This window comes from Haliotis cracherodii, unplaced genomic scaffold (genome assembly GCF_022045235.1).
Source record: "Haliotis cracherodii isolate W230 unplaced genomic scaffold, xgHalCrac1.p SCAF_11, whole genome shotgun sequence".
Lineage (NCBI taxonomy): Eukaryota > Metazoa > Mollusca > Gastropoda > Lepetellida > Haliotidae > Haliotis > Haliotis cracherodii.
Window position 1 is genome coordinate 21,306,806 of NW_027266266.1, and position 25,530 is coordinate 21,332,335.

A 25,530-nucleotide genomic window follows, 5' to 3' on the forward strand; every position below is an offset into this window, starting at 1 on the left:
ATCCAAAGGACATGCCGATATAATTAGAAAAGGAATGGACAAGGAGAATCTGTTTATGGAGTGTGGATTCTCCATTGGCAATAAGCTCAAGGTCATCCATGTAAAGGAGGTGAGTAAAGTGTGTTGGTGGTCTGTGCTGAGGAGGTCCAGGGTGACAACCTTCCTCTTTGCTGAACAAAAATCTTAAGGGATTTAGTGACAAACGGAGAAGCAAAGGACTAAAAGAATCGCCCTGAAATATTCCTCTTCTAATAGAAATGGGTTCCTGCCCATGCGAATACATCTCAAGTTGAGTTGATCAGCAATTCATTGATCATGAATAAAACAAGTAGTTGCCCTGTGAGGTCAAAACATTCAAACGACTTCAAAATCCGTTCGTGAGGTACAGAATCATAAGCTTTTTTGTAGTCTATCCAACACATTGAGAGGTTAAGTATTGTTATTAACTATATATTAGTGTATAACCTGCAACAGAAGAAATGTATATCTACTAGCGCCGGCCCGTGGAGATCCGGGGTAGAATAGGTCTTAAGCAACCCATGCTTGCCGTAAAAGGCGACTGTGCTTGTCGTAAGAGGCGACTAACGTGATCGGATCGGACCGGGCTATCGAATGTTCAAAGCGTTGTATGTGCGCTTTGTTTTGTGAAAGTTCCGTATTCGTACACTATCCAATTACTTTCATGATGCCTATCTACTCTAATACATGTGCAGTACACCTTAATATACCAGTCGTTGTCAATCTGTCACCTTATACTGCCGATCACAATAATGTACAATAATGTATCTTGGCTTACAATATCAAGTTCGCTGACTTGGTTGATGCATGTCGTCGATCCCAATTTGCGTGGGCGGGTGCTCGTGATATCAATCACTGGATTGTCCGGTCCAGACTCGATTATTTACAGACCGCCGTCATATAGCTGGAATAGTGCTGAGTTCGGCGTTAAACAAGAAACCAACCAACCAATCTACAAGCGCCAGACTACAAACATCAATATGATTAATGCTTACCGACGCCGGATCCGGAACGCGACGTGATGAAAAAGCATTTTGATACATTAGCAGGTAAAACACAGCTTTGTGTCAGATCCATCTACATGTATGTCTACTTAAAAAAAAATAAAAAAAAAATTATCAAAATAAAAATCAGACAGACACGATTCATATTTGCTACCTACTCGTGGATTGTTTGTACAGGGAAAACATCTTAAAATTGATATTCCCACCAAAGGACAATATGCCATAAAGAGCTGACAATGCAAATAACCCGTCCCATTAGGGTAGCTGTTTTTTAGGTGTTATTTATGAGGTGAAATGCCATGAGCACGGCTATGGTGCTGACACACCTAGAAACATAATCGGAGCGAACCGCATATCTGCCTGAGTGAGTGAGTGAGTATGGTTTTACGCCTTTTTTTAGCAATATTCCAGCAATATCACGTCGGGGGACACCAGAAATGGGCTTCACACATTGTAACCATGTCGGGAATCGAACCCTGATCTTCGGCGTGACGAGCGAACGCTTTAACCACTGGGCTAGCACTATAAAATCGGCACTAGTTCAGAGTAAATAAAGTTCTGTTCTGTTGTTTATCAGATTCTCAAGTTGAAGTTTATAGTCCATCGCGAAGGGGTCACGGGTGGCCCAGTCGTCTAAGGCGCCGCGATTCGCTGTGCAGAGTTGCGTCCCTTGGGCACGCCAGAAATCTATGGTTGTGGGTTCGAATCCCGGTTCGCCCCGATTATGTTTCTAGGTTTGTCAGCACCATACCCGTGCCCGTGGGTTTCACCGAAGTGGTAAACGTCTGAGACCGGCATCACTTCGGGCTTTCCTCCCACATTAAGCTGACACGCCGTGATATAACTGGAATACTGTTAAAAGCGGCCTTAAACAAAACTCACTCACTCACTGAGATTGTGAGAACAAGCCTTATCTTAGATTAGCTAGGGTTAGACTAGGTGTTCTGGTTCACCAACACCCACACTACCCATATATTCTGATTTGCAACACATTGATTCTTTCTTATGTATATCTACTTGTATATCATCCATCGCGGGGCTGAAAGGAATGTGAAGCACTCTAATATATCACTGTAGAAACTTGGGCAGATTAGTCGATAGCCCAAACCGTCAAAAGACAGAACGTGTTTTCAGTGTTTGAATGTTGCTGAAGATGAATGCCGTGCCATTTTAAATTGCTCTGTGTGTCGTGTTGAGTGACGTAATGCCACGATTTGAATTCAAGTTTTATCAACATGTGTGATGTCCAGAAAACAGCCTATATTTTGTCAGATAATACTACATTTCCTCTTACCGCCAAATCCTGCATTGACATATAACAAAAAAACGGAAGAGTGGTTTATACAGCTGCTAGTCAGCTTCTGTTTTTATCATATATACTAAATATGTGAATACATTTTAGAAGAATATCTCTTATAACTCCGTACGGAGTGGACCATACATGTATTTTATTATGCAACAGTATAGATCTATCTGTCTATCTATCTATGATCGAGAAATGATACCATGTTTTCAAGAACAGGATTGTTTATTGTTGTTTCAAGTATGTTTTATGCATGTACATAATCGAATCAACGTCTCACTAGTAAACAGTGGACAACGTGACCAACGTCCCACGACATCGGGTTACCATGACAACAATCAGCCAAGTCACTGACCGTGACCACCGTCTCCCCTTTTCAGTTGACAGACATGTTCTGGAGACTCATTTTAATCCCAATCAATACATTTGTGCCATCAGTACGATCAGCTACGATCTGCATGTTTAGATTTGATGGATCAATACATATACTGGCTCTTTGATCAATATAACCCCCTTGGGATCTACTATCATTCACCCGGAACGCCATTATTTCTGTTTGAATAGTCTCCAGACGCATGCATTCATCGATACAATAATGATTGATTTCCATGTTGACAACTGTAGTGTAAGGTCAAGGTCAACGCCTCGGTGATATATTGTTGTATTTTCTCCTCTAAATTATGAGACTCCAAACTGGTTTCATTAATGGTAAAATATATATTTTTAAAGTATTTTAGAAATGAAATGAAATGAAAATTAAACGTCAACGCCAGAGAAGAACCAGTCTCGATTATCCACTGAAACAGATTCCATCGTACGCAAAAGCTAAAACAGCGATGAAAATTATATGAATGAATCGCTGAAAAGTAAAGATGTCACCAGGCTGGTTGGTTGGTTTGTTGGTTGGTGTGTTGTAAAACGCCGCACTCAGCAACATTCCAGCTACATGACGGCGGTCTGTAAATAATCGAGTCTGGACCAGACAATCCAGTGATCGTAAAAGGCGACTAACGGGATCGGGTGGTCAGGCTCGCTGACTTGGTTGATGCATGTCATCGATCCCAATTGCGTGGATCGACAAACCGAAACATAAGTCTCTTTTCAATATATAAACATGGCATGGTCGCATAAGAACATAGTTTCTCTCTCGGGTAATTGAGATTTACTGTCAGTTAAACTGTACCAGTACGGCTGAAAATAAGTTCTAATTCTACGAACAAAAGTATATTTAAAGATGAGAGAACATTTTAAGAAATGTTCGTGTCGTAATTGCATATTTTGTAGCGCAAAGACTTACGTCTTCCTGATAAGTAAGATGATAATGTGCGTGTTGGGAGGCGTTAATAAAATCCTTGATTCATGGTCATTGAGAGTGGCTACGTTTGAAAACCAGTTTATATTAATCGACAAACGTCAAATTCAACGCTTGTTGCAATTGGTTGTAAAAACGCGCCGTGAACGGCTATTTACACCAAACCGTCTACACAAAGTAAGCGATACATTTTCCCATTAGAATAACAAAGCCTCGTCTTCGATCCTGAGGAGAAGACGCTTCAGTCACCGTCAACACTGAGAGGACGTTGTGGTGTTGTATGGTGGGTATACGTTATAATTTCCCTGTATGCACTTTACACATTACAATATACAACAAGCATGAAATACTCACATCCCCCGCCAATATGACATGCCGGGTGTGTGCAATGCATTAGCTCCTGTGAACTATGTAAAGCCTTTTTGTAAAGAAATATAGTACGTTTTATAAGATCTACTCCGGAAAAGAGGACTACCGCCATTTTCAGTCTAAATCAAAGTCGTTGCCATGGAAACTCGAAAAATATTGTTTTTAAAAATTCCCAAACTTTCAAAAGGCACCAGTGCACCACTAGATCTATCTTTGTGCTAAATTTGGTTAAGAAATATGGTACGGTTTTCAAGATCTGCTCCGGAAACGAGGACTACCGCCATTATCAGTCTAAATCAAAGACGTTGCCATGGAAACTCGAAAAATAATTTTTTTTTAAATCCCAAACTATCAAAAGGCACCAGTTCACCACTAGATCTATCTATGTGCCAAGTTTGGTGAAGAAATATGGTACGGTTTTCAAGATCTGCTCCGGAAACGAAATGTGACGGACGGATCGAAGGACGGCCGGACGGACGGACGGCACCCTTTCCTATTTCCCCCTTCCACTTCGTGTCGGGGGATAATAATCAAGATTATATTCACGACAAGAACACACGTTAATAACAAGCAGTTAATGAGAAAATACACTTGAAATGTTCGATGCGAGCGGTAGAGAACATTTTGGACAAATTCACTCTGTTCCCTATGGGGGGTGTAATTTAGGGAATGGAGGTAATTTTCATTACGACATTACTCCCGTTTGTTTACCTTATATGGGTTCACGTGTTTGTTTTGAAACAACGATATCAAGTAATTCAGTTTGTTGCAACGATATATTTTTGATACGCTAACATCTTGTTGAACAGAAACTGGAATTCTATCTAGATTACTATGACAACCAGTTTGAATACTATCACCGCGAATATTTCAACATATGATCACTCACTCCTCAATTTTGGTTGATCGCACACACATTTTTATATAGATTTTAGATTAAAAAAGAAATTCACAATATCAATCTCCGTTCATTAATTTGTATTGTACCATCCCGCAACTGTTAAGGATCCAATACACCTATTTTCCCGACAGAATAAGGTGTGTCACTGTGTGCTGAAATAACATGAATATTCTAACATTTTCTCACCAAACACATTTGACCTGAGTTTCATTGTGCCTGATGAAATGTCTTTTATCAGACAGGATGCCTCTAACATTGCGTCGACGAAAGCCTGGACTTTCATACAGATCTAACTATGAAGGCCAGTCCCTTGCTACCTCACAACCAAAGATAAAACCCAGCCCTTTGATGTCAGAATAATAGAGAGCAAACAAGAAGGATCAGTAACCAAGTACAAAGTTCACTACATTGGCTGGCCCTCCAAGTATGACCAATGGGTTGAGGACTCAAACATTGTAACAAGGTCAAGCCTAGAGAAGACAGGCATACAGGACATTTTCGTATTTCAACTTTTGAACTCAACTAAGGACAACCTCACATGCTCACGTGGTGTAGATTCTTTGGTTTTCATCCGCTTTCCTTTTTCATCCCCAGAGGTTGCTAGCTCTCTGTTGGAACTGTCAACAAAGACACTTCAATCGAAGACTGGACAACTGTACAGGAGTGAATTCACCTTCCTGGATGTACACTCACCAGACATCCTCTTCGGACAGGACTGGTGGTACATGATCATAAACCCAGCTGGTGACTTCAGCTATATCAACAGGGACACTGTCCGCTTTGGATTCTATGAAAGAAAACCCCGTGAAGAGTACACAACTGACATGAAACGAAAACTGGTACATCGCGGATTTATCTTCTTCATGCAGTTTGTGAGGGAGAAAGGGAACAGGATGGATATCAACCTTCTGAGGTGTACACTGGGGGTAGTGTTGTAGATGTAGCCTGTCTTGAAGACCCTGCCCTGATATTCATGATATTTCAAAATATGTCTGGAACTGGAACTAAACTTGGAACATGTGACAGAGCTCAAATATGAACTATTCATTTTTTGCTTTGATCATTTTGATATTTGTTAGCAACTCCAAATGCCCAAAGGGAAGTCCACTCATGCCTCTAGGGGGTGAAGGGGATATACTAATTATAACCTTAAGACTATCAAAACTAAAACTAATAGAAGAATACAAGAGGCTTACACCTACAGGGTACAGCTTCAGTATAAATATGTGATGGGGTCATTGGTTTCGTCTGCAACAAACATCATCTTGATAGCTCATTTGTTTTGTTTGACAAAGTATCACCTGTCCTACAGTCTTACTTAAAGAAACTAGTATCAAAGCATGATAAGAATAAGAGAGAGGGTGGAAAACAATTTAAACACCTACTTGTAATCTGGGAAAATGAATTCTGTGATCTCAAAGTTGTTGTTTCTGAACACTGTTTGCCATCAATGTTTTCTAAATGTCTCTTAAAACAAAAAATCGAAAGTTGTCTACAAAGCCCCAAAATATGGATGGGAAGAAGTATCGAATACTGAAAGTGTCGTCCAACAAAAACACTTTGTCCAGATCACAGCATTAAAAACGAAAACACTTGCTTAGAAGACTGTAAAAAGGCCTGGACTTTCATGAACATTTATGAACTAGACCCATTAACAGTACAGGCACAAAGGACAGATGGTCAAAAGTGTTTAGTTTCTTTAACTGAAAACAACGTTACCAGTTTTATGGAAAATATGGACACCAATTTAGATAGACTTTTGCATATCAAAGATAAGCAAAATATTTCAAACAAAGAAAATCATGAGTTATCAATGACAATAATGTTTTTACCAAGGTCACATGTTTTGTCTCAAAAGATAAAAGAATACAACAATACTTTCAAAATAGTTAACACTCCAGATCCTAGTTTTGGTGTACAGCAATCCCTGAAAGATACATTAGGTAAATGTGTTTCAAACATTTTGACAACAGGGGCTAAAGAGTAGCTTCTTAAAAGTAAACATCTGCATGTTAAGCTGGTGATGGTACTGAACTTGGCAGGAGAATGAAATTAATAAATTTCGGGTTCACCATACTTGAGGAGGAAAACTGTCTATCTGTTAATTGCAATTTCTTACTCGCTGTATTTTCAGAGAAAGAAACGTACCAGAATGTTTCAGTTGCACTGACAGAAATCGTCGATGAAGCCAGAAAATTAGACCATGTAGGTGTTCTTGGTCAAATATTTCAGGTGACATTTTTTCTAGGTGGTGATCTTAAGTTTCTGAACATGGTCTCAGGAATATCATCATGTGCTTGCAACTATGGTTGTGTGTGGTGTAAATGTCCATCAAAAGACCGATATGACACCACTATGCAGTGGTCAGTTAGTGACATTTCTCAGGGAGCATGAACTAACTGTACAGGAAATATCTATGATGGCCACAAGAAAGTCACATAACTTTAACTGTGTTCATCCTCCCCTGTATGACTTTATTCCCATCACTAGAAGAGTTCCAGATTTGCTTCACTTGTTTTTGCGCATATCCGATCAATTGGTAAACCATCTTATCACAGAGTTGAGAGTTTTGGACAATGTGCAAAGGTGTAATAGTGTGTACAACAGAGATAGGTGTTGCAATGTCTCCAGATTTGAAAGACTTGTGTATGGTCTTGGTGTCGAATTTCATTTTAAGAATGATAAAGCTTCGGGAATATTAATTTTCCGTGATTTTAACGGACCAGAGCATAAAAGGATTTCCCAGCGTATTGTCATTACAGATTTTCTTTACTAATCATCCCAAAGTGAAATAAATCAGCTTTCTGTGGAGTGAATTCTCATCTATCCACTCCATTCTTGGGCAGGGTTCTTTCGATGAGTCTGAAGTCGTCTCACTTTATGAAAGGTGCAAGCAATGGGTACGAACACTTGTGATGGTTTACCAAACTAAAGACGTGAAGCCTTACATGCATATCTTAGCATACCATGTCTGTGATATGATAAGACTTCATGGAAATCTGAAATGCTTTTCACAGCAAGGCTTTGAAAAGTTAAATGACAGTGTTACCTCGTGGTTCTTCCGCTCAAGATGTCACAGGAGCAGAGAAGCATTGAAGCAGGTTATGCTAAAACAAAACTAAACAGAATGGTTTCTTCACAGAGTTTTAGGAGAAGTGCGATGAAGATAAAATGTAGTTTGTGTCAAGGGCAGGGTCATAATGGGCGGTCATGTACCAACAAGAATAGACAAACTGAGTAGGATGGACTCCTAGATCTGGCATGAAGTGCATATATGTGCTAATACTAGCTTTTAGAACGGATGTTCCCTTTAATGATAGGATAAACAATCTACCATAGGGTGATAAACTTAATTTGAACTGAAACATATTTCAAAATAATGCAGAATATTAGCAAATGAAACAAATCAGTTTTTTTATATGTGTGAAGGTTATACACATTTTTGTATGTCTATCATCTTATTTCATAAACATTCCACTATAATTCGAATACTGGTTAAAACACGTTTTGTGAAGGGTACAATGCTCTTCAAATGAAAATGCTTTTTTTGTTTAGTGCTATTGAATGTGACATTGTTTCAGGTAATATTTGAGACACCCTTTCTTAAAATTTCCTGTACATGTAACATGTTTACACATGCAGTGAATATGAAAGTGTACAAATGGGATTTCAGTTGTGACATTATAAATGATATAATCTGACACGGCAAACCATTATAGCAATTATTTAGTCAATATTTTGCCCCTATGAAGTTAAGGGTATCATAAGGCTATCAGTAACATGTCTTTTAAAATAGTTTTTACACATTTCACTTTATACATATCATCACCAAGGAGCAGGTGAGTGTGGCTTGGTGAGGAATACACCTTGTCAATTTATGCTGCAGACTGTCAGTAAAGAATACTTAGTCGTGGTCGATAAACATGGCAACTCTCAAACAGTTCAGTTACATTTTAATGCATCACCAGCAACGACCTATGCAGAAATACGTTTAGTAAAGGGATTTCTCCATTGTATAATAGTGGACAGTCGCTCGGAGGGCAATTTGGTTATCTCAGTTTTAATCACAATCAGGGTTTTGATTGAAACAGTTCTTCTCCCTAAGTTTAAATTGTGCTTTGGAAATCTAATATGGGGCAAATATATTGCCATTGTTTCTGCATTACCTCTAGTTTCGAACATATTTCCTGTTTTGAAATATTATATGTCTCGAGTACCCTCGACTCATGCTTCAATTACTTTTTTTATATAGATTTGTCATTTTACAACAGAAAATGATTTGGTCTTATATTCATTAAGCTGATTGGTGAGTCGATATTCCAGAAATGTTTCGAAAATGAACAGCTTGGATTTACTGTCTAAACACCCCTATAACATGGACTCTCCCATTTCGTTCTGAAAAAGTACGTCACGAGACGAAAAGAAGTGGTATGTTTTGACTTGGCTCATGATATCAATCACTGGATTGTCTGGTCCAGACACGATTATTTACGTACCGCCATCATATAGCGGCGTTAAACAACAAGCCAACCAACCAATCAGAAGTGTGAGATCCATTCCTCCATGACATGGCTGGACTAGAGCGGAACAGCGTGAAACATAGTCACTAATACATTCACCTATGAACACAATCTGCTGACATCGTCAGCAATACTGATCAACACATCTCCAAATTTCATGCGTAACTACCACATCAAGTATGCCGACTCCCAGGGGCACTTTGAATGCATAAAACGGCACGGTGTATTATTCAGAAATTCAATAAACATCTCTTTATTCCCCAAGCTGTCCAGAAATGAAAGGACCTCATTTGAATATCATGCAAATAACAGCAGGCATAATTAGCCATGAAAAAGGTGACGTGTTGCGGCAGATGTTGTCAATTAGACTTGCATCACCTGTCTAAATATGTTTTTGTTTGAATGTTGTGAATATTGTTTACACAAAGTTTATTTGAGGTAAATAAGATACAAAACAATCAGTAATTGATCAGTGAGCAGATGCAGTTCCTTAATCCTGTTGTACAGTAAACTAAAACTGTATGAATTGCCATTTTCTGTAATCTTATCTACTGTGAAAAGTTTTAAATGTATTGAATAAATTCCTAAATGACATGAAGAGAGAGTCTTTATTTTACAAGGGTGTTCTTCATCGCCCACGCAGAACACGGCTGCATTTTGAAGCGTTGACGTGTCTGCGATATGAGACTATAGTTCTATTGTCATGTTTAATAGCAACTGTGAACATAACTGTGTACTCTGTCAGTTGAAGGTGTTCAGAAGGGTATGCCACTGTCTGACACATGGCGGTATGGTAACTGAGCATTATCCTAGAGGATCGGAGTCTCTGTTTACTGAGGACGAGTGAACAAGAACAGCGACAAGGTCAACCGTAGAACAGTAGGTATCATACACTTCGATATACATTTCTTAAGTCTCTGGACCCGTGAAGATCCGGGTTAGAATATCTTCAGCCACCCATGCCATACAATCAAGTAATTGACATCATGAGCATCGATCCACGCAATTGGGATCGATGACATGCATCAACCAAATCAGCGAGTCTGACCACCCGATCCCGTTAGTCGCCTCTTACAAGCATAGGCGCCTTTTACGACAAGCATGGGTTGCTGAAGACCTATTTTTTTCCGGATCTTCAAGGGTCTCACCATCTAGAAACCGCCAGTACAACTGCAACGTTATCTAATGTCTTTTCGTCTCTTTCAGGCCCGCATCTCTTGATGAAAAGTGTTCTGTGGCATAGCAAGTGTACTTAACATTTTATTTTATTTAGTTATTGTGCACTAGATTGTGTGTCCCACTTCCAACAAGACCTCGTCGTCCTCTACCCAGCAATTCTGATTATGTACGTGACATGAATTGTACCACTAAAATAAAAACAATAATTCATGTGTGTTGCTGTGTGTTCTGCACATAGACGTTGTTTTATTTTACGTCGCAGACAACAATATTCCACTTTTTTGTCACATAGGCTGCAAAACAAGTCTGTAGTAAAGTGAAAGTTATTAATGTTTTTCATATCTACTTTGCCAAACATTAGTTTGGAAATAGCAATTATCCATTAACCTGTCATAGCGACCTGTCAGAGCAACCCATTGTCTGATTGCAGTGGCCTCAACCAATGAGGCCTGTAGCATATCAGTGTGAAATGAGTTGCGTTGACATACCATCTACATATATACAGACTAGTGTCAGTTAATATAGTCATATGTATTAGCTGTTAAGACGTGAAATGGTTGGTAATAGCCACGCTTGTTTTGAATTGTTTAAATGATCTCGCGAATATGCAAAGAGCGTTATTTTTCGGGAATACTTTGAAGGTAAGTGAGTAAATGTTGTTTATTCACCGAAAGGTCCATACTATATTTACTCTTACGTCAAGCATGGGTAACTACGGCACTACTACATTAGAATTGTTGCTGATACACAGCTACGATTCGCACGATGACGTTCTACTATACTTAGTCTAATGTTAGGGGCACGGGTGGCCCAGTCGTCTAAGGCGCCGCTTGTGCAGAGTTGCGCCCCTTGGGCATGCCAGAAGCCTATGATTGTGGGTTCGAATCCCGGTACGCCCCGACTATGTTTCTAGGTATGTCAGCACCATACCCGTGCTCGTGGGTTTCACCGAAGTGGTAAACGTCTGAGACCTGCATCACTTCGGGCTTTCCTCCCACATTAAGCTGACACCCCGTGGTATAACTGTTGATATAACTGGAATAATGTTAAAAGACAATGTTTGCGCATGCGTGGGTAGCAAGCGGTCGTGATCATGTCGCTCATCAAAATTCGTCTGTGACAAGGTCTACACCAAGTTATAAACAACAACAAAGAAGTAACAAGTATCGAATATCAGTGAGTACACACTTATTCTGATAAAATAACGAAGAAAATAGTATGGAACGTTTTGTAATACGACTGTGTCAGAGTGAGCTTTCCTCCCACATAAAGCTGACACGCCGCGCTATAACTGGAATACTGTTAAAAGCGGCGTTAAACACAACTCACTCACTCACTGAGATTGTGAGAACAAGCCTTATCTTAGAATAATTAGCTAGGGTTAGACTAGGTGTTCTGGTGCACCAACACCCACACTACCCATATATGCTGACTTGACACACATTGATTCTTTCTTATGTATATCTACTTGTATATCAGCATTTAACGTTGTACATTCTAAGAAGCTGTATCGTTGGTGTCATTTGAACATCACCACAGTGAATAAAAGCGACAAAACCCTATAAAAAAAACCTACCAAATTACTCTTGTTCACAAATTGTTTGGATAAAAAAGCTCAGTGTAAGGATCATTGCTCGCAGGTCAAGTCAGCCAACTGACGTAATTTGAACTCAAGGGCCCCCCTGTTACAGGCTGCAAGCGTCAGATTACAGTCTTGTAAACAAAAATACAGTTTATTTTGTTCTTGACGTGGGTATAGTGTGCACTCCTTTTTCAATTTCCTTCTAACGCTTCTGATGATGTGCCTTTCAACATCACGGGCATATACCACGCCGTGAAGCGTGGAGGTAGGGTCAGTCTTCACGTCTACACGTCGTAGAATCATATGTAATCATCATCATAAACACCACACACTTACCCATTTTTATTTTTAATACCTGCTCACCTGTTCATTACTGTCTTCAAGTGGAAAGGAGATGAGTTCTGTTCCAACATTACATTATGTTTGCCTTCATATAGATTGCAAAGATACTATTCTGGTGACTTTCAGAATTTATAACAAAGGACTCAGGTGTTTATGACGTACAGTAAACTACGGTTATAACGAACTCAAATGGACCACTAATTTTAGTTCGTTATAACCGTGGTTCGTTATAAGCACATATACAGCATATACATCAAATGGCCTGGACTAAAAAATAGTTCGTTATATCGGTCAGTTCGTTATAAGCGTGTTCGTTATATCCGTAGTGTACTGTAGTACTAATTTTGTCCACGTGTTAACCATAAACGTCTTCAAACCTTACTAAGCCAGTGAATGCTGTAACCCTGATCTAACAGAGGCGATCGGGTAGCCTAGTGGCTAAAGCGTTCGCTCGTCACGCAGAAGACCCGGGTTCGATTCCCGACATGGGTCCAATATGTGAAGCCCGTTTCTGGTTTCCCCCGCCATGATATTGCTGGAATATTGCTAAAAGCGGCGTAAAACCAAACTCACTCACTCACTCACTGTTTCGGCAACTTTTGAGCAGGAGTCGCATGAAGCTCTTTGAAAGAGCACTGCCGATTTTACCTGATAAGTTGTGAAAAGTAAATTCCCAACGCTGGCCTACTTTACTATTACTCGACATAAAGGGCTTTTTTAAGTTGAAGTTATCGATCTTGTCATTCATTTTTTTGGCACTGTTTATCTTTATGCATATTCATATATCTAAATATGATGGAGCGGTTTCACTGGTCTCACTGGTTTCACTGGTCTCACTGGTTTCACTGGTCTCACTGGTCTCACTGGTTTCACTGGTCTCACTAGTTTCACTGGTCTCACTAATTTCACTGGTCTCACTGGTTTCACTGGTCTCACTGGTCTCACTGGTTTCACTGGTCTCACTTGTTTCACTGGTCTCACTAGTTTCACTGGTTTCACTGGTCTCACTGGTCTCACTGGTTTCACTGGTCTCACTGGTTTCACTGGTTTCACTGGTTTCACTGGTCTCACTGTGTGTGCCTTCTACGGCAAGCATGGGTTGCTGAAAATCTATTCTACCCCGGATCTTGTTCTAAATATGTTTAGTACAGTGAGTCGATAAGATTTTACGCCACCTTTAACAATATTCCGGCAACATCACGGCGGGTGACACTACAAATTAATTAATTAAGGTGGAACAGCACCCCATGTCTACTGAATCCCTCCAGGTTACCTTACTTAAGTGATTTTACCAAGGGGGCATGGGTGGCCCAGTCGTCTAAGGCACCGCGAGTCGCTGTGCAGAGTTGCGTCCCTTGGGCACGCTAGAAACCTAATTATAATTATAGGTTGGAATCCCGGTTCGCCCCGATTATGTTTCTAGATCTTCACGGGTCGCCATCCTGTTGGCAAATATAGACATAACTTGAAGATACCTGAAATATATATAAGGAATAATTGACAATGAATTATCATATTCTTAATTTTAGGTTGATACCCTGATGCATATGATGATTTTCCATGATTAATCAAGGGCCCTAATAGGGTGGCTGCGAAATCAAAAGATTAATGACAAGGTAGCGTTTCGACATCATCCAATGAGGACAAAGTGGTACCATTTTTGGGCCAAATTGGAAACGAGTACCAACTGATATGTCAAATTAAATGGACCCGATTGAAGATTTTGTCAAACGAGAGCCGGATGTCAGCCAGGCAATATTGAATCATTTTTCATAAACAACGTTAGGGCTTGTAGGATACTTAATAACCTTTTTCTTTCGACACGGGAAAGACCCACATTCAATTCCTCTTATTGGTACAGACCGCCTCCGTGGTCTAGTGGTAGAGCGTCCGCCTGGAGAGCGGAAGGTCCGGGGTTTGATCCCCGACCGCTTCATACCAAAAGACGTTATAAGATGGTACTTGTTGTTACCCTGTCTGGCGCTCGGCATTAAGGAGCTAAAACAAGGACTGGTCGGCTCGGAGTCAGTATACTGTGTCTGAGTGGAATATTCATGTTAAACTGCGGCATGGTATCTCAGTGAGCTAGCACAATAAATCGGCATCAGTCCGGACTAGTACAAGCAGCCACACAAACACACACACGTACATGCACATCTTGGACGCGACGTTAAACCCCATTTCACCTCACCTCACCTCTTATTGGTACAATGTATGAAACCCATTATTGACTCCATCCATGGTGGACTATTGCTAAATAGTGCATTTATGTATCTAGTTTTGTCAGCATCATACCCATGCTCGTGGGTTTCACCAAGTGGTAAACGTCTGAGGCCTGCATCGCTTCTGGCTTTTCTTCTGCATAAAGCAGACATGCCTAGGTACATTTATAACTTGTATACTGTTCACACTCCCTCGCTCACGCTCAACGTCATCTGTTTTGTTGTAGATGAAGCTCTTATCGTTCATACGTGGTAACATTCTCCTGATCATCACAGTCCTCGCTGTAGTCGTTGGTGTGGTGGTAGGGGTGATGTGTCGACAGCTCGCCCCGTCGGAAGAAGCCATCCGCCTTGTGAAATTTCCAGGGGAGCTGTTCCTGCGGATGCTGAGGCTGCTGATGTTACCTTTGATAATGGCCAGTATGATTACAGGTAATAGATATGGCGACTATTGAATGAGGATACAAACAAAGCTTTGTTGGTCCCAAATTGTGAAGTCGGATATGGCAAAACCAATAGAATCAAAATTGATATAAACTACTTTGAAGGTAGATTCCAAGCTATAGATTACCACAACCAATGCTACTTATTAAAAGATCTCAAACCGTTTCAAGAGTGTCCAGGTGAATCGAGGCGAATACCCTTCACGTACTAATGGAAACAAAATAACAATGCTTCATATAAAGTTCAATAAAAATAAATTTATTCTGAAAAGCACGGCAAACAATTTGGATACTTTCGTGTTTGTTAGGAGCATGATACTCACACACGTGTTTTTTTAATGTGAATTGATTGTTTAGTTATCATGTGCTCATAAAAAGACTTTTGTCTAACCGTAAATAATACTTACGCAATGCCACGACTTGCTGGAAATCAAAGTCTATGTGACATGGGTATGCTGCAAACAGGAATGGCGCAAAACGCCAGAGATTTTAATGTTCATCAAAACACAATATCATCTCCTTGGAGACGACGTTATCTACAGCAGGGCAACACTCAGTCCTTGGCAGACACAAATTAGTGGCAGAACCGTACACAACTGGTTGATGGAACACAACATCCGGCCCCAACATCCAGCTATATGCCCAATTTTGCCTCCATTCGCAATATCGGGAGGCGGATATTTCGAATCATTGTTAATGTAAATTTGATTGGCGTACACTACTGGGACGACATCATCTGAAATCATGTTCTACCCTTTGTGCAAATGCAGAGACGTAGACTGTATGACAATAGGGGTGACTTTATGACGGACAATATTCCTGCAGCTCCAACCTTTGGTGTCTACATTTAACAACTTTTGAGGTACAGTCGAGCATGCTCTTTCTACAAAGATTTCAAAGAGCGTTTTACGTCTTTTGCTCAAACGTTGTTTGATCAAGGTTACAACATTCAAGGCTTTTCCAAATTGACCAAAAAATGTCACTGTGTCCGATGTAACTTCCTATTTTGACTTGACAACGTGTTTCCGTGGCTTTTTTTCAGGTAAACAATTGACTTGCCTTTGCATGTGTTTGTGACGGGTGCCACCGGCGAGGCAGGATACAGGTATCATCACTGTTTGAAAGTGATTCATAAACACATGCTCATAATATAGTCGGAATCGTACAATCGACGATGTTTTGTCAGAGATTTCTTATGAATACGGAAAGGGTCTGTATATAATCGAGTCTGAACCATTCAAACCCAATGATTGACATCATGAACATCAATCCAGGCAATTGTGATATGATGACATGTAATCAACCAAATTACCAATCCTGACCACTCTATCCATTTCATCACCTCTTGCGACCAGACTGTCGTGATGTTCACATTACGATGGCTGCGATATTTTCGAAATTAAAATTGATACAGATAATGCTTAAAACTATTTATGCTTCAGATTGTTGAAACAAAGGAGAAATCGTCTCCCACAGAGAAAATAAATTGTTCCCCGGTGTTTAAATAGCAAAACATATTTAGGCTGATAGTATTAATTGCAAAGACATCTAATTTTGAGTGAGTGAGTTGGGTTTAACGCCGCTTTTAACAGTATTCCAGTTATATCGCGGCGTGACAGCTTAATGTGGGAGGAAAGCCCGAAGTGGTGCAAGTCTCAGACGTTTACCACTTCGGTGAAACCCACGAGCACGGGTATGGCGCTGACAAACCTGGAAACATAATCGGGGCGAACCGGGATTCGAACCCACAATGATAGGTTTCTGGCGTGCCCAATAGACGCAACTCTGCACAGCGAATCGCGGCGCCTTATCCGACTGGGCCACCCGTGCCCCCACATCTAGTTTTGAGGCTGTAGCCTCCATGCAAAGCCTAACCCACCTACCCCCAACCACCACACACACACACACGCACACGCACACACACACACGCGCGCGCGCGCGCACACACACACACACACACATACACACACGCACGCACGCACGCACGCACACACACATAGGAGAGTGATGACACATAACTTAACGTCATCAACAAGGACTGGTCGGCTCGGAGTCAGTATACTGTGTCTGAGTGGAATATTCATGTTAAACTGCGGCATGGTATCTCAGTGAGCTAGCACAATAAATCGGCATCAGTCCGGACTAGTACAAGCAGCCACACAAACACACACACGTACATGCACATCTTGGACGCGACGTTAAACCCCATTTCACCTCACCTCACCTCTTATTGGTACAATGTATGAAACCCATTATTGACTCCATCCATGGTGGACTATTGCTAAATAGTGCATTTATGTATCTAGTTTTGTCAGCATCATACCCATGCTCGTGGGTTTCACCAAGTGGTAAACGTCTGAGGCCTGCATCGCTTCTGGCTTTTCTTCTGCATAAAGCAGACATGCCTAGGTACATTTATAACTTGTATACTGTTCACACTCCCTCGCTCACGCTCAACGTCATCTGTTTTGTTGTAGATGAAGCTCTTATCGTTCATACGTGGTAACATTCTCCTGATCATCACAGTCCTCGCTGTAGTCGTTGGTGTGGTGGTAGGGGTGATGTAGGGACACATAACTTAACGTCATCTGTGACACATAGCTTTGTGTTTATCTGTTAGGCCTAGGGAACTTGAAGGGAGCTGTTGCTGGAAGGATGGGCCTGCTGGCTTTGGTGTACTATATGGCTACTACTGTTGTCGCTCTGGTGATATCACTAGCGCTGGTACTTGCCATCAAACCAGGAAGTAACTCTCGTACTATCACAGCAGACATTTCTTATGCAGAAGAAGCAAGAACTTCTGGAACTGACATGGTTTTGGATGCCATAAGGTATGTTGCGCATATTCATTTCATTAAATGATTTGTTCAGAAAAAAGGTGGCAGTCGGTGAGTATAAAAAGGAAATGTATTTATTGTAAAAATGTTGCCATGTCAGTTGTCTCGTCGGTTTTGCTGTTGAACCGAATGCGTTCGGGGGGACTGAAAAATATCTAGATTTTCAGATATTTCCACAATTAACCTTTTAGGATCTTCGGAATCTCTCGCCTGACATACTGACAGGTAGTGTTATTCACATTTGAACATACGTGTAATAAAGTTTGTTCCTCTAAGAAATATAGTTAATTTGAATATTCTCATCAGATATGATAATTGGTATTCAAATATTGGCATGTATGGATGCACGTGTTCCATGTGGGCCTATTAGAAACCCCAAATGAAAAATCGACAGACTTGTCTCCTCCTACTTCCGGCGTGTATAGACGAAACATAACAGATTATGAATACATAGCACTTGTTCATGAATAACAACCATTTTATTCTTTACATCAATTTTTCAGGGCCCCTTCATTGGATGACCCGTGTTGTGTTAATACATATATACATTCTCATAGGTTGGATAAATGTACAAAAATAACAATATTATGACCATCCTGATAGCGATATTTGCTGGCATCGAACCATAATTCTCCATACCAACATCAATCACTGGAAAAGAGGCATTTAGAAGTTGGAACAGTAAAGTGTGTATGTGTATCTATTATCTGGTAAAAGCAAAACACAAGATAAGAAAAATATATTTAAAATTTAAATTCAATGAGATGTAACATGGCTTGGCTGTGTACTGGACCATTGTGTTGTTTTAATCTGTATTTTTGGAAGACAAAAAGACAGATCGCTTATTTAAGTCTAACCATAGGTACAGCTACAATATAAACAGGTCAAAACATATACAAATGTACACGGCCAAAGACTAGTATATACAGTATTCTTCACATGAACGTTACAAAACATCTGTGTAAAATATGGATGTATAAAATTCACCATATCTATGAGGTACTAGATATACATTTCCATCAATAATACATTAATGCGCGACGGCTAGATAGCTTATGATAGACGGTTTTGGCCACGTTGAAACACATGTTTCATTTGGCATTATAAATCGTATTTCTGTACGTTAGTTTTAAAGACAGTATTTGTAAAACAAGCTAAATCATCAAGCTTAGAAGATGGCATGTAGAATTCTCGGTGAACGGTTACAATGCTTGAATTAACACCATTGTCTATGCTATTTCAACAGTGACAATAGGAAATGTTCGCAAGCGACTGGATCATATACGCACCGGAAGTTATAATCACCTTAAAATCTGCCGCTTAGCGCATGCGAATCAAGGGCGGATAAGTAAACATTAACAGTTCCAGCAGTAGGCATAGGATGTGTTGATAAATGAAGTCGCATTTTCTGTGGCTAACAAGAAGCTTTATAACCTCGGATATTACCAACACGCTGGTGTGCTTTGTAGTGTAATAGGCATGACAAAGTCCATTTGTTAAAACACATCAAAGCTCATTTCAGATTTGCTTTTAACAAAGTAAACAAAAAATAATACAGTTATTAACATTGCAGAAACGTCTTCCCTGACAACATTATTGGTGCCGCCATTCAACACACCAGAACCATTACGACCGATGGAGATAAAAGATTAGAACTAATCAATATAAGTTCAAATGACAACGGTGGAGTTAATCAGGAATTCAACATCACAAGAAACGACCCGTTGCTGCTGAAGAAGACCGTTTCTGTAGGGGGTGTTAATATTGTTGGTAAGCTCTGTTTCAGTGATGTTCAGTGAGACCTCTTTCCGGAATTAATTTCAATACTCGATTCTGGTCAGTCAGTCACAGGTTGTAAATCACCAAAATCGCAGATGATTAAAACAGCCGATTTGACGGCCACAACGCTTGAGAAGGTATTTAAAAAACAACACTGCTTTCTCAATCACTGTCGATACATACAATTATTGGTTATAACGTGCAGATTTGCGGTTACTACAATATTGAAAGTGTATGTGACAATACATTTTGGGCACAAAACACGACATACATCAACTAAAAGAGTGTATAAGATTTTTGGAATATTTACCCACTCTGGACATGTCGATTGCGTTTTGTTCTGAACTGAAACAGTTATAAGGCGTCATACGATTCTTGATCAAAAGCTGTTCTCGGTTACAACATTTCAACCTTTGTAAAACGTTACAGCTTTATGCATATGGTAGACATTTAGAGGACATTAAAAAAAAAGACGCATGAGTGACAAAAAATGATGAGCCAAATGTTCCCGAGTCTTTTTCATGTAAACACTTTGCCACGCGAACACTTGTTAATATCACTCATCGTGATTCATAAACATTTGATTTTAGCAGAGATTTCTTACAGACCAAAGTCGTATGGCAGGAGTACTGGAATGTAAATTGTGCGAATGGCGGGTGCTTCCGGTAGGACAGGACATGCTTACCCTTTTGCGAACACCTGGTGTCATCACTGATTTACAGTGGCCCATTCATATTATATTCATAACTATTTCGCCCTTTGCGCCAAATGGAATCTGTTTCGGCGGATAATCTAGATTGGTTATTCCCTTGCATTGACAATTTATAATTATGATTTTTGGAAATACTTTTGTCGCTATTGTTTATTTGTATTCGTGTTACAGGTATATTGACATACTGTGCGGTGTTTGGAGTATTTCTCAGCAGATTAGGCAAGCATGGGTCCGTTGTACTACGGTTCTTCAATGCCATCAACACTATCACCCTCCACATGGTGCAACTAGCTATGTGGTGAGTTGCATGGTCAATCGTGAAAGCATCCCTACATGTGAGTCTAGCTGAAGTAACATGTTCTCAACGCTTAACATCATGTTCTCAACTCCATACATGATGCCATCCACATCACACACCATCTCCTCAACACCATACATGTCCTGAACACAATACATGTTCTCAACGCTTAACATCATGTTCTCAACTCCATACATTATTCCATCGACATCACGCGCCATGTTCTCAACACCATATAATACATGTCCATAACCCAATCCTTGTTCTCAACGCTTAACATCATGTTCTCAACTCCATACATTATTCCATCGACATCACGCGCCATGTTCTCAACACCATATAATACATGTCCATAACCCAGTACTTGTTCTCAACGCTTAAAATTATACTCTCATCTCCATCCATTATGCCATCGACATCACAGGCCATCTCCTCAACACCATACACCATGTCCTTACATCAGTACATGTTCTCAACGCTTAACATCATGTTCTCAAATCAATACATTATGCCATCGACACCATGCGCCATGTTCTTAAAGTGGTAATGTCTCCGTTGTCCTTTACAGGTTCTCCCCGTTCGGCATAATGTCGTTGATTACAGGACAGTTGTTGTCTTCAGACAGCCTGAGAGAGACGGGCGAGGTGTTGGTCCTCTACATAATCACTGAATTAGCAGGACTGCTGATCCATTCCTTACTTGCTACGCCTTCTCTGTATTTGATGATCACCAGGAGTAACCCGTTTCGTGTGCTAGGGGCGGCTGGACAAGCTCTTATTACAGCCTTTGCAACAGGGTCAAGGTATTAGAACTAGGCTGTCGTCCTATTCAACACTGTGTGTTCGCGGATTTCACTTTGGTTGGGTTTGTCAAATGAACATGTGTAGATAAATGTATTGTATGGTTTGGTGTCATTACATAGAGATTTGGACTTCCACATATCGATAGCATTGGGTTCGATTACCTTGTCTTTGTGACGTATGTGTGGTGTCTGCATAAAGTATGAATGGTGTCTGTATAATGTTTGTTTGAAGACTGTATAATGTTTGTTTGAAGACTGTATTATGTTTGTATGGTTTCTGTATGATGTCTGTATGGTGTCTGCCTGATGTATGTATGGTGTTTGTATGTTGTCTGTCTATTGTATGGTGTCTGAATAATGTTTGTATAGTGTCTGACTGATGTATGGTGTTAGTATGTTGTCTGTCTATTGTACGGTGTCTGAATAATGTTTGTATGGTGTCTGACTGATGTATGTATTGTGTTTGTATGGTTTCAGTATGACGCGTGTATTATGTCTTTACTGTATTTTTATGTCTGTATGATGTCTGAATAGTGACTGTATCCTGTCTGTATGTCTGAATGGTGACTGTATCCTGTCTATATGATGTCTGAATAGTGACTGTATCGTGTCTGTATGATGTCTGTATTATGTCTTTGTTGTATTTTTATGTCTGTATGATGTCTGAATGGAGACTGTATTGTGTCTGTATAATATCTGTATTATGTCTTTGTTGTATTTTTATGTCTGTATGATGGAGACTGTATCGTGTCTGTATGATGTCTGAAAGGTGACTGTATCGTGTCTGTATAATGTCTGAATGGTGACTGTATCGTGTCTGAATGACGTCTGAATGGAGACTGTATCATATCTGTATGATGTCTGAATGGAGACTGTATCGTGTCTGTATGATGTCTGAATGGTGACTGTATCGTGTCTGTATGATGTCTGAATAGTGACTGTATCATGTCTGTATTATGTCTGAATAGTGACTGTATCGTGTCTGTATGATGTCTGTATTATGTCTTTATTGTATTTTTTGTCTGTATTCTGAATGGAGACTGTATCGTGTCTGTATGATGTCTGAATGGTGACCGTATCGTGTCTGTATGATGTCTGAATGGTGACTGTATCGTGTCTGTATGATGTCTGAATGGTGACTGTATCGTGTCTGTATGATGTCTGAATAGTGACTGTATCGTGTATGTATGATGTCTGAATAGTGAATGTATCGTGTCTGTAGGATGTCTGAATGGTTACTGTATCGTGTATGTATGATGTCTGAATGGAGACTGTATCGTGTCTGTATGATGTCCGAATGGTGACTGTATCGTGTCTGTATGATGTCTGAATGGTGACTGTATCATGTCTGTATGATGTCTGTATTACATACTAGTATGTATATGATGCCTGGCAGAGTTGCTATGCAATAATTTCTTACAATAATTTGTAAAGATACAAAAAGTAACAAGTAATAACAGGTCTGCAAAAGTTGAAAAAGAGTTGATTGAAAGATCTTCTGTTCCAAGCTCCGCTGCACTGCCAGTGACAATAAAGTGTATGGAGAAGAAGTTGAAAGTGTCCAACAGCATCACCAAGTTTGTCCTTCCTATAGGGGCTACAGTCAACATGGATGCTGGCGCAGTCTATTGTGTCTGTGCGCCAATGTTTATCGCTCAGTACAATGGCATCAGCCTTTCGATGACCAATATAATTATTATAAGGTAGATTTATGTTTCGTTTTTTGCAAATTCATTGCACGTTACTCAAACTTCCATCTAAGAGCTCGCACTTAGGAAAAAACAGGCACATCATTTCATAACAATAAATATAGTCATATAGCCATATCAGGGTTAAATTGGGGTTTAACCAGGGTTAAATCAGGGTCATACCACAGCCATATCTATAGTTATTTTATAGCGAGTTAGTGCTAATGATTTTACGCCGCTTTTAGCAATATACCAGCAATATCACGGCGGGGGACACTAGATATGGGTTTCACACATTGTTCCCTGTGGGGAATCGAACCAGGGTCTTTGGCGTGACGAGCGAACGCTTCAACCACTAGGCTACCCCACCACCCCTGGGCATTTTATAGCGTTATCATAGCCATAACATGAATTTTTCGTGTTTTGAAATCATACATTTCAAACGCAGGTTTAAACGAGGAGCAAAACAAAACCAATATGGAATTATGAAAGTAGCATTTGGCATAAGGTAATTTTGACACAGGCCAACTGTCATAGCTTCTGTGCTCTCAGTTTAACAGCTATCCTGGGCAGTATCGGATCAGCTGGGGTTCCAGGGACAGGCATCACCGCTCTGCTGCTGATTCTGAATGCTGTCGGACTTCCCGACAGGGGGATCTCTTACTTGCTCACAATTGACTGGTTAACGTAAGTCCATTATTAAGTGTAATTGTGTGAGATTATATCTGGTGACATATTGACAATTTTTCAGCCATAAAGAGACGAAATAAAATTTGAATATAAAATCATATCCTCATTCCATCCGACGGTAATATATTCTATCAACTACAAAGATATAGTTTAGCATAACAATGACATCAATATTTAAACACGGGTGGTCCAGTCGTCTAACGCGCAATTCACTGTGCAGAGTTGCGCCCCTTATGTGTCCCAGAAACCTATGACTGTGTGTTCGAATCGCAGATTCGCCATGCTTATGAATGTCGGTTAGTGAGGACTACATGTATATCTCGTGGATTTCACCAAAGAAGTGCATCACTTCAGACTTTCCTCCTTCATCAAGCTGCATCAAACGAACCAATTCACTTGCTTCTAGCCACCAGCAACCAAATGAGACAGGTGTCCATTTTAACCTGGTGTGGTGTGGGCTCATGCTGCCCGATAGTGAGTGAGTGAGTGAGTGAGTGAGGGAGGGAGGGAGGGAGGGAGGGAGGGAGCGAGCTAGCGTTAATGCAAAACGTCGATGTTTAAATTTTATGGAACATTTTTCAACATCAAATGTATCCTCAACTATAGCGTATAATGAGATCAGGGGTCATGACCCTTGGTCTGCCAGAAGAACTCCATGCTGAAGTGGGAACTAACTACAATATTAGGCTTTCCTTTCACCTCAACTGATACAAAAGAGGAAGTAATGTGAACTGTTGTATAGAGACCGCCTCCGTGGTCTAGTGGTAGAGCGTCCGCCCGGAGAGCGGAAGGTCCGGGTTCGGGGTTCGATCCCCGACCGCGTCATACCAAAAGACGTTAAAAGATGGTACTTGTTGTTACCCTGTCTGGCGCTCGGCATTAAGGGGCTAAAACAAGGACTGGTCGGCTCGGAGTCAGTATACTCTGTCTGAGTGGGGTATTCATGTTAAACTGCGGCATGGTATCTCAGTGAGCTAGCACTATAAATCGGCATCAGTCCGGACTAGTACAAGCAGCCACACAAACACACACACGTACATGCACGTCGCTATATAATTGCAATAATCTTGGACGCGACGTTAAACCCCATTTCACCTCACCTGTTGCATAGAACCTACTCACTCGGTATCTTCTGTTACAGCGATCGATTCCGGACCTCGGTGAACGTGGCCGGGGACTGTCTGGCAGTTGGCTTTGTCTCCCACTTCACAAAAAATGCTTTTGCAAAATCACAGGTCAATAAAAGAGAGGAGCAGGATGAAGATTCAGAAGGGGATGTGATCATGAATGAGAATGAAATAGTATTCCTGTAGGCCCTGCTCCAGTTTCAGTTAAGATCGGGTTTAGAGCTGGTCTTCGGGAACCCATGCTTCTCGTAAGAGGAGACTAACGGGATCGGGTGGTCAGGGTAGCTGACATGGTTGGTATACCCGAGTCTGGACCAAACACCCCATTGATTGGAATATGATGACATGTATCAACCAAGTCACCGAGCCTAACCACCTGACGCCTCTTACGACAATGGTGGG

The 25,530-nt window shown here is 40.5% G+C and overlaps 1 protein-coding gene across 1 annotated transcript; it reads left to right on the forward strand.

Moving 5' to 3' along the window:
• The first annotated feature begins 34 nt into the window (after window positions 1-34).
• Window positions 35-25,314, forward strand: LOC139454931 (excitatory amino acid transporter-like). Its single transcript, XM_071236530.1, has 9 exons — window positions 35-109; window positions 14,980-15,184; window positions 17,816-18,026; window positions 19,606-19,802; window positions 20,695-20,821; window positions 21,390-21,623; window positions 23,132-23,326; window positions 23,864-23,998; window positions 25,143-25,314. Exons 1-9 carry the CDS (start codon window positions 35-37, stop codon window positions 25,312-25,314), a joined length of 1,551 nt encoding a protein of 516 aa, XP_071092631.1.
• The last annotated feature ends 216 nt before the right edge of the window (window positions 25,315-25,530 follow it).

What these genes read in the sequence shown, in the direction of transcription:
- LOC139454931 (XM_071236530.1), top strand. Translation starts at nt 35, where the DNA reads ATGGACAAGGAGAATCTGTTTATGGAGTGTGGATTCTCCATTGGCAAT. An exon ending in ATGGTTTTGGATGCCATAAG is followed by an intron (nt 18,027 to 19,605) that starts GTATGTTGCGCA and finishes TTAACATTGCAG; the next exon opens with AAACGTCTTCCCTGACAACA. An exon ending in CTCACAATTGACTGGTTAAC is followed by an intron (nt 23,999 to 25,142) that starts GTAAGTCCATTA and finishes CTTCTGTTACAG; the next exon opens with CGATCGATTCCGGACCTCGG.